The sequence below is a fragment of the Cherax quadricarinatus genome, chromosome 1 (assembly GCF_038502225.1).
Source record: "Cherax quadricarinatus isolate ZL_2023a chromosome 1, ASM3850222v1, whole genome shotgun sequence".
In the NCBI taxonomy this organism is placed as follows: Eukaryota; Metazoa; Arthropoda; class Malacostraca; order Decapoda; family Parastacidae; genus Cherax; species Cherax quadricarinatus.
The window spans coordinates 82,348,907-82,359,405 of NC_091292.1; the positions used below are offsets into that span (position 1 = coordinate 82,348,907).

The 10,499-nt window shown below is 40.1% G+C and overlaps 2 protein-coding genes across 7 annotated transcripts in view; one reads left to right on the forward strand and one right to left on the reverse strand.

Annotated features, from left to right (window-relative positions):
• Window positions 1-8,646, forward strand: part of RNF220 (ring finger protein 220) — a 28,450-nt gene extending 19,804 nt beyond the window's left edge. For 5 of the 6 annotated variants that reach the window (XM_070083175.1, XM_070083167.1, XM_070083173.1 and 2 more), the window contains 4 exons: window positions 1,048-1,136; window positions 2,884-2,999; window positions 6,240-6,314; window positions 7,962-8,646. In XM_070083175.1, the coding sequence (XP_069939276.1) occupies window positions 1,048-1,136; window positions 2,884-2,999; window positions 6,240-6,314; window positions 7,962-8,033 (352 nt within the window). In that variant the 3' untranslated portion in view covers window positions 8,034-8,646. The remainder of the gene's footprint in view (window positions 1-1,047; window positions 1,137-2,883; window positions 3,000-6,239; window positions 6,315-7,961) is intronic. The other variant, XM_070083179.1, reaches the window with a different exon arrangement.
• Window positions 8,523-10,499, reverse strand: part of LOC128685712 (uncharacterized) — a 328,233-nt gene continuing 326,256 nt past the window's right edge. The window contains exon 6 of the mRNA XM_070086000.1: window positions 8,523-8,663. Within this exon, the coding sequence (XP_069942101.1) occupies window positions 8,523-8,663 (141 nt within the window). The remainder of the gene's footprint in view (window positions 8,664-10,499) is intronic.

The following is a 10,499-nucleotide window of genomic DNA, read 5'->3' on the forward strand; positions in this document are numbered from 1 at the left end:
CTTTAGGTTGATTACCTCTCATTCCCCTACCGCGGTTATAGCCCATGCAGGTTTAACCTTTCCTTATGGATATAATGTGTGTTTATCACTAAGTTGCAGCTCGTCACACGTGTTCCACACTTCCAGAGTTGCAACACTCCTTGGTAAAGTGATTCTGCATCTCTTAAGTGTGCAGTGTAATATTTGTCTTTACAAATCAACCGTTGACATAATTATCACAGAACTATCAACATGTGTGAATCAACATGCATGCCAACAAGTCACCTGTACATACAGTACATACTCTTCTTACATTTGTAGCTATGTGGTAAATGTTTAATGTAAATGTAGTCTTGCTGGGCGCATCACCCCACTGGCAGTGTTAAGGTAGGTTGGCACTACGTCATAATAGGGTCGCACGCACATACGTAATGCAAACAGGGTATATACACCCGTGTATATACACAGTTTTACTTCATTTTTGTATATTAGGGTACAGGTAAGTTGCAGCCTTAATGACACATGTACAGTCGAGATATATATATATATATATATATATATATATATATATATATATATATATATATATATATATATATATATATATATATATATATATATATATATAAATATAATATTTATACTTATACGAAATATCTATTAATAAATATCAATTCACGGGAGATACAAAATTTTGATGCATCAACGAGAAACTAGAGTTGAGAGAATCTAGAATTGAAGTTGTGACACTTAAACACAGTTTTTGATAATATGATTCATGGTATACCTTAGAATTATTCTGTGGTAAAGTTCGAATTCAGTATGATAAAGGAATGGTATGATGCATGCTTTAGTAGGAAGTCATTATAGAACAGAGGATCTTGACTGATTGGATTGATTTATACAACGAAAAAACTTGGGGGGGGGGGGAGGGGTGATGTGCTAGGAAGGTGGGAGAGTAAGAATATATTTTTTAAGTGGTGTCACGAGGAGAGAGAGTTGGAGCTTAACCCAGCTGTTAGGAAAAGATCCAGTATTCTAAGATATTGATAAGGTTTCATTTTTCAGCAGTAGCAGCAATAGCCTAGCCCCAGAGGAGCCGGCGTCAGGCAGCAGTAGCAGCAACAGTCACTGCTCAGTCAACTCGGCTCACTCTCGTTAGTAGCCACACGTTTGTATGTTGATTATGTGGAAGTCTTAATATGTCAAGAACACTCCTCTCCTCAGTCGCTAATTCCACCTGTCATAATTCCATCCTTCCCTCACCACCACTACAACCTCCAACTCCCCCTCCTCCTCCACAACTACAACTTCCTCCACCTCACCAACCACAAAAAAGTCGGTTAAATTACCATTTTATTTTAAAGGCAGTATTCAGAGAAATTAAATTTGTTTAAACTTCAGTTTTACACATTAGTTTTACAGGGTCAGAGCTGTTATCTTACCTCAGCTCACCCTCTTGTGTATCCCCTTCCCCGGATATGATACCCATACTGGTACCTACTTACTGCTAGGTGAAGAGTAGCAGCAGGTGTTTACCTGGAGTTTACCTGGAGAGAGTTCCGGGGGTCAACGCCCCCGCGGCCCGGTCCGTGACCAGGCCTCCTGGTGGATCAGAGCCTGATCAACCAGGCTGTTGCTGCTGGCTGCACGCAAACCAACGTACGAGCCACAGCCCGGCTGATCAGGTGTAGGGAAACATGTCCAACGTTTTACTTGTACTACACTAGACAGATAAGCACTTTTGAAGCATTTTTGCAACACACAAAGTTAAATAAAATGGACTTCAAAATCGAGGAGACAAAAATTTGAAACAAATGGTTAACAGCAGGTATTGAAAAGCCGCCGGGAAACTGGGTTAAGCTTAGCGACTACTACTAGGCGGAACTTTGGTATTACTGCACAATACGTATAAGCCATATAACCTATGTGCACCGTGGAATAAGTATATATTTTGTGCAAATTGTTATTTTGAGAGCAAAATTAGTGCCATACGTTTGGTTGCACAAAATATTCGAGCCAGTTACAGCTTAGCGTGAGTCTCGTCACTTCGGTAGAATGTAAACAATGACGCGCCAGAGCGATGGCAGAGGCCAGGTTAAGGTGAGTTCTTTCTTTTTGGTTACTTTTTTTTTTCTATTTGCACAACATACACTGTCTCAACTGCAAAACCAACTCTGTATTTTGTAATTAGTTATTAATTGTCCGAAATAGGCCGAGAAGAGGTAAACTATTGCCAGAAATGGTTTCAAGTAAAACGTTCGCCAGAGAGCAGCGAGTTGTACCGAAAAAATGCTAGCAAGTAACCCTGAAAAATGACGACTTACAAAGGAAGAGCCTTCAAAGGGGTGTCTTGTCAGCGAAGGGCTCTTGATCCAAGGAATTTGAACTATCTCCTTGGATGAGACCAGATTACCTCCCAGACTCTACAGTCCTTATGGGTTCAATACTTCCCTCATTATATGAAGAATTGAAAATACTGAAGTCGTCAATGGTGCGGAAAAAGACGAATGATAAGTATTATTATAAAAGTAATGAGAAGATAAATTAAGAGACTTCTTAGCACCGTCAGCGGAGAACAAGATGCCACAATTTTAAACTAACAAAGAAAATCAGTAACATAAGAGGAGTAGAAAATGTCTTAACTAAGAGTGTTGGATTCCTGGAGCGGGAGAAGTCTTAATGTTTCCTGTTTGATAAACTAAACACTGAAGATGGACACCGAGCACAGCTTCTCTCTCCTGCAACTACAAATAGATAATCACACATCCACTACACTTTTACTTCGACCCCTCTTCCTTCACCCTCTACATAAAATGATGAATATCAATTCATGCAGTGAATATATCGCCCAATAGGATTTAGAGTAGAGCCATAAATTAAGGAGTTAACATTTGTACACAGTGCGGGCGGAGGGCGAGAGTGCAAACAACCCAGCTGTTGTGGAAGCCCTGAGGGCGAGGCTGCAGGAGTTGGAAGAAGAGACGCCCAGGGCTCGATACTCCTGCCGTGTCTGTCACGTAAGTTTTAAGTCAATTTGTTTGGAAAGTAGTTAAAGTAGTCATTAATGAAGTAAGGTAGATCGGGGAGGAGAGCCAGGCAGCTCCAGAGATCTTAAGAGATCAATACTGGTCTCGATCTCTTCATTTTCTAGCATTCTGATCGCCAAGAATTGAGAATATCTTAAGCCTTTTTAGAGGTTAATACATTAGTGTGCTGCGCGTCGTCATAAATACGGTGCAGGGATGCTGAGTAATAGAACACTGAAACACTTATTGATCCTCAGATATCAAGAACTTTTTATTTATGGGTACTAGAACTTCCTGAATCTTCATATTCAGTGTGCCGGTGTCTTCTGGAACTTTAGGCTTCAGGTATCTAAAGCAACTTGAGGTATAGGGATCTCTGAAATTAGTGGTTTCTGGAGCTTAGTTTACTGACTGTGTGTGCTGGAAGATTAGTGATTTTGCAGTCCCTACTGAGGTCTTTCAAATTGGGTTCAGTATGTTGATTCCTGAATTTTGTCCTTTGTATCAGGAACTTTAGAAAAATGAAACCCATAAGATTACTACAGCATTTCGTCTAGAATAATAAACCTTTTGGTACAGAGATCCTTAGTTGTAAAGTGTTGCGGCTTTTGTACAATGGAAACTTTGGAACTCTGAGCTTGTTAGGCTACGACCTCGAACTCTTGTCTTGTATGCTGAGGAACAGTCTCTGGGTGTGTCGACAACCCTAGGCCTCTATGGAACCAGCATTTCCAAAAAGTTTAATGTCAGGCTTTGTTTAATGTCAGGTTTTGCTTTGTTTACATCCTTGATCCTGGAACTTTAGATTCCAAGAGCACTTGGTGCAAAAACCTGTGGTTACTTTTTATTCCCCAAGAATCTCTGAAAAAAAGAAATTAGTATTTTGAACTTTTTGTAAACAGTATTTAGCCTGTGGGACTGTTAATGCCAGGCTGTGAATAACCCTAGGCATTTTGGACTGGGATTTCAGGTGCCTTGGTATTTAGTACCAGAGATGTGGTATTGCCGATGAACCTTAGTACCTGGAGAGTTTCGGGGGTCAACGCCCCCGCGGCCCGAGCTGTGACAAGGCCTCATGGTGGATCAGGGCCTGATCAACCAGGCTGTTACTGTTGGCCGCACGCAACCCGACGTACGAACCACAGCCCGGCTGGTCAGGTACTGACTTTAGGTGCTTGTCCAGTGCCTGCTTGATGACAGCCAGGGGTCTATTGGTAATCCCCCTTACGTATGCTGGGAGGCAGTTGAACAGTCTTGGGGCCCCTGACACTTATTGTGTTCTCTTATCGTACTAGTGACATCCCTGCTTTTCAATGGGGAGATGTTGCATCGTCTGCAGTGTCTTTTGCTTTCACAGGGAGTGATTTTCGTGTGCAAGTTTGGCACTAATCCCTCTAGGATCTTCCAAGTGTGTGTTATCATCTCTCTCCCGCCTACGTTCTAAGGAGTACAGGTTGAGGAACTTCAAGCGCTCCCAGTAATTGAGGTGTTTTATCTTCGTTATGCGCGCCGGGAAGGTTCTCTGTACATTTTCTAGGTCGGCAATTTCACCTGCCTTGAAAGGTGCTGTTAGTGTGCAGCAATATTCCAGCCTAGATAGAACAAGCGACCTGAAGAGTGTCATCGTGGGCTTGGCATCCCTAGTCTTGAAGGTTCTCATTATCCATCCTGTCATTTTTCTAGCAGATGCGATTGATACAACGTTATGGTCTTTGAAGGTAAGATCTTCTGACATGATCACTCCCAGGTCTGACGTTAGTTTTTCGTTCTATTGTGTGGTTGGAATTTGTTTTATACTCCTATATAGTTTTAATTTCCTCACGTTTTCCATATCGGAGTAATTGAAGATTTGGTTGATGTCCGCCTGGAGTCTTGCAGTGTCTTCAATGGAGCACACTGTCATACAAATTCGGGTGTCATCTGCAAAGGAAGACACGGCACTGTGGCTTATATCCCTGTCTCAGATATGAGGAACAAGATGGGAACGAGTACTGTGCCTTGTGGAACAGAGCTTTTTCACCGAAGCCTCCTCTGACTTTACTGTTGACTACTGCTCTTTGTTCGATTTGTTAGGAAATTATAGATCCATCTACCAACTTTTCCTGTTATTCCTTTATCACGCATTTTGTGCTCTATTACACCATGGTCACACTTGTCAAAGACTTGCAAAGTCTGTGTATATTACATCTGCATGGCAGAATCTCTGAAAATCTTTGACTCGGGTAAGTCGAACCTCTTGAACTCTGGCGTCTACATTCCTGAACCTCTACGTTGTGTACTTTTGGCTTCTGGAACACGTGGACCTATTAACCTTAGGGTTTTTAGGATTTTTAAATATGGTTTCAGGGTACCGACATACAGTAGATGAATTAGCTGTAAATACTGGGGTCTTTGGGTTCTGAGCCTTTAGAGAGACTGGCATTTTGGTACTGCGGCCTTTTGGCACTCTTGGTATCTGGTTGCTGTAATCGACGACTTTTCTAGATCATATGAAATTCCTTGCATTTGGATAATGAATTATAGGATTTCGTCTTGAGCACTGAGCTTTCTAGAATTTCCAGATTTTGAATCTAACCTCTGAAATTCTTGGGGGCTGCTTAAATTTTTAGTCTGAGTACTTAGCATTAGCGGAGCTCTGAGTAGCTCTTACAGAATCTGCAACTTTACAAAGTGGGTGCTTAGTCTCGTGTACACAGAGGTCACTGAAGTCCCCTAGTCATTATGTGGTAAGGAGATTTTGAGGAATTGAAATACTAAGTGCTGGATCCTCTGGAATATTTGCTCTGCACTGTGCACCATTTTCTTGGTACTTGCACAAAGTGGCTACTAAATGCACTGAATCCTGGAACCTCTTAAAACATTGCTTTTGAGTTTTAAGAAGTTTAAAACGAGTGAAAGGGGTGAATAGTAGCTGGGGCTTATGGATGCTGGTTTGCCATATTTTAAAAGTTGATGAGGTGTAGTGTAAGTAATTTATTTGTAGTACTTGATATATTCCTAAGAAACTTTCCACACATTTTGTTGGCTTGTTACGTACTAAGTACTCTAGAGGTCGGTAAAATGTTTGGTTGAAAAGCTGTAGTAAATTTTACTTAAATTATATTTTTTTAAATAACATTCAAATTAACATCTAATATTTACCTACTTTACTGTGGCTCTTAGTAATATTTTTTTTTCTTTTCCATGATAATGGTGGAAACTGGTGACTGGCTGGCTACCACGCTGATACAGGGGGAGTACGTGAGGCCACTGGTGTCTGTATCATGTTGGCACGTTCACTGCCAGCAGTGTTGGCTTCCAGCTCTGGTGAGTCACTAAACCATTACTTTCCCTAAAGCCTGCCTGGCATCTTCATTTATATTTTTCTTCACATTACGGAATATCAAGCTACTTTCTCTCATTTTTTCAAACGGCTATTTTCCACCAAGGCTGCGTGACCTAAATAAGGAAAACAGACACTAGTGTGCAAACATACACTTCAAATAATTCACTGAACCACGTCACCTCCCATCCTTCAGAATGCCAGCACTGTGCTTCCCACCTTCGGAACTTTAATATATCTAGCTGGTTTCTTTGAATGGCGTCGTACGTGTTACCTTGCTGGCACTCCAACATAAATATTCAAATCCATACTTTTCCAACATTCATACCCTTCCAATTTTTTTTCTTCTGTGATCTTTCTTTCTCCTCTTTCTTGATAATTCCGCCGTGCAATTTGCCAGGTATACTCAATACAATTGTTTCCCTATTATTACTCTTGTTACCTCTGCCTTCAAGGGCGCCTTGATGCAGATGGACGGGTTTTGATACAAGAAATTGGAGCTGCTTTCACCTTTAAATCACTTATCTCCCTTTCCTAGGTTTTGTTTAGCATGTCGATGGAATATTATAAAAATATCTCCTTTCCCTATATAAAGAATTTTGCATGATGTCTACCAATCCTTAGGCACCTTCCCTTTTTTTCATGGTTGTTGCAAAATGCGCTGATCTAAAACTGTTCCCTACCAAGTTGCAGAATCTGTCATGTTATATATATATCCTCACAACATTACTTTCAACGTTGCCCATTGCGTCACTTCATACTCACCTCTAGGTTCTTCCTCCTAACATTCTATTCTTCCTTGACCTGTGTGAGAAATCCTCCCCATTCACATTTAATATCTCGAAAGTTTTGTCTCCATTACCTCCACTTTCCCACTGAACGTCTCGCCACTTTCACTCTTGGCTGCCACTAAGCTTACCAGACTCTCAACTTCTGTCTCCTGAACCTCCTCTTGTTCTTGGCAAAATTTATTTATAAATACTCGCCAGTTTTTCTTTATTTACTTTCGTAAATCTTTTACTCTCCATATACTCTTCCCTAGTTATCTAATTTTAAATTGTAAAAATCTTGTGTAAAATTTTTATCCTTAACACCATCCCCCCTCCCCTTTTTTTTTTACACGATTTAAATACTTGAGGATTCACAGACTGTTTTCAGTTGTCATGTTTCTTAAGAGAGGCTTTTGTTCCTATTAACACTGCTTTATCATACGTTACTCTTCTCTCATTTTATATTCACATTTTTATTTTAAACTTTCTTAGATGCAGATTTATAAACTAACATTTTTTAACTGTAGATTATATCTTTGGTATCCAAGTCTTTATTAAAAAAAAGATGCGTTTGCTTTTTAATTTTAATCATGAAAATAAGTTCGCTACATAGTTAAATTTCTTCGCAATAATTCTGTTAACATTTGATTTAAAATAAACATGTTAAATCTGTCGGGAACATATGTGTTAGTTACCTTTATGTATCTATATATAATTTTAATAAGTTTCGAGTCTTCCTACACCCGGAGTCCGGCGGCCATGAGCCAGACATATTTTATAGGGAAAATGCATTTTATTTAGCATTTTAGTTATGTTTGAATATCAGCTTACAAAGCAGTGAAGCAAACTTCTCTCATACAGGCGGCCAAGAAGTTGTGTCCTCAGTGTAGTGTCATCACAGCGCCTGGCGACCTTCGACGAGTGTACCTGTGACAGTGTTCCCTCACTCCTGTACACTTACCCAGGTATCCCCCAGGCTACACTAGCTGACTTTCTTCTTTGCACCTGTTGGTTAACTCCAGGGACCAGTTTAGGATAAGGGAACCAGCGGCTACACAGATGTGTGTAGTTATAAATCCTGTCGAATTTTTTTTTTTTTTTTTTTTTTTTTTAAAGTGGCTAACACTTTGTGAGTCCTGATATTCTCGCTCCATCAGATGGACGGGTAGAGTAGGATGCGCCTCTTGGAGATGACTGTTTATAAATGATTTGTTTATCTTCGTGTTGAGGCCAAGCATAGATGCAATAAGCAAAACATAATTGCAACTTTCTTATTACTGGCAGGTTACCTTCAGAACCGTGTCAGGTTCTTACCTCTGAAAAACCCTTAATGAAAGGACATTATCTCCTGACCTTCGGGTGCAGACTCCAGGAAATTTTAGTCTGATAAATTTCAATTAAAGAGGAGTTAATAAGTTACTATTAAATTTGTTTTGATCCTTGATATAGCCAAGTTGTTGGTGGCGTCATGTTGCAGTGGTTCTTGGTTTTAAGGTACATTTTTGATGTATTAATAAATTTGTCAATAAACCTTTGAAAATAGCAAGTGTAACTGTTAATAGCCTGCATATATAACATTAAGTTAAATACTAAAATAGGCTGCACAGATGTGGGACGTTGTTAAGGTAATAGTACCAGCAATCACTTCATATTTAACAGTAACTCTCTCCTTGCATCCCTCAAGGAAGGTTCCTTGACGCTGGTGAGAGGCTCTTGATCTAGGGAATTGGATATGTGCTCCAATTCCCTGAATTAAACCTGAATACCTTCCATATCCCCTCCACAGGTGCTGTATAATCCTACGGGTTTAGTGCTTCTCCCTTGATTATATTAATAAAATCTTTCCTTGCATAATGATGCGCTCGAGTGACACATGCTAATAACCATTGTCTAGAACGTTACATACATGTACCGCTTATTTCTAGACATAGTATTCTGCATTTCTAGGCATTTGATATGCATGTAGCTTTATAACGTTTATCATCAACAGTGTAGTTAGTGACCGTGAGAATAGGATAACTTTTTTTTGTATTTGCTGTTGATTTCATTTATAGTGTCTGTGCACTAGTTTCCCCTCAAGGAAGGTTCCTTGATGTTGGTGAGGGGCTCTTGATTTAGGGAATTGGATGTGTGCTCCAGTTCCCCGAATTAAGCCTGAATGCCTTCCACATCCCCCCCCCCAGGCGCTGTATAATCCTCCGGGTTTAGCGCTTCCCCTTGATGATAATAATGTGCACTAGTTTAACATACATTTGGGAGATTTAGGATAACCCGATCAGATACCGATCTTTGTTGATCTTTGCCTTGTTAATTCAGTTTCAAGCACTTCCTATCATCTCACCTTTTTAGGTTTCTTCCTATATTTATTTGTTCCTCTATGCTTAAGAGGTACGCATGTTCCCCAGTCTTCTAATAACACGTTAATTTTTCCACTATACTCTACCTTGTGTATAATTATCGCCATTTGTTTCGTAAGGTGAAGTCCAGGATCTCTCCTTAATTCATGGTATAAATTAACAAATCTTCGAAGACAACTGTGTTGCAGAGGTCTGAGCAAATCTCAGACCTCTGCAACACAATTGTCCTTAGATTTGTTATACCATGAATTTAGGAAAGATCCTGGACTTCCTTTATGAAACAAATCAAATGCGATAGCAATTATGGATAAGGTAGATTATAGTGGAAAAATGAACATGTTACTCGAAGACGGAGGGACGTACGTGCTTTTAAGGTGTTACAGTCTCCCATCTGTGGGCTGTGTAACTTATGAGGTGTTCAAGTTGAGAAGAACTCTGATCAATTTGGTCAGTGGACTGCTGGCAGCAACAGTCTGGTTGATAAATCAACATGAATACATAAGACCGGGGTGAGTAAAAGACGCAAACTGTCACATGTACGTATACATGTCTTATTCTCCATACTAAGAGGTAGGTTTACAGAACTGCATTAAGGGGTAGTTTTCGATGATTGCGTATAAGCCAACTTGATCCTTTGCTCTTATCCCGTGGTAAGGGTTTTCTTAATTCCATTGTATGTGTTGATTTCTGAATATTGCTGTTTTTGTCATTTATTTCCTAGTGGCTGTTGATGCAACATCCACAAAAGTACAACTTTCATCTTCTAGCGATCATAAGGATCATTCGGCACATTGAAAAATGGGGGACAATCAGGTTTGAGCCAAGTACTAGGGAAGTCAGGCCAATACCTTGGTTCAAGCGTCTCGCCGGCATTCAAGAACCTCTTTTGAGAGGTGGTGTCTAGCTGGGTATTACATTTTAGAGCAGTATTCCCCCAAAAGGGAATTCTCCACTCATACCTCAGGCTCTGTACGACTCCTATATTATTATTATAATCAAGGGGGAAGCGCTAAACCCAGAGGATTATACAGCGCCTGGGGAT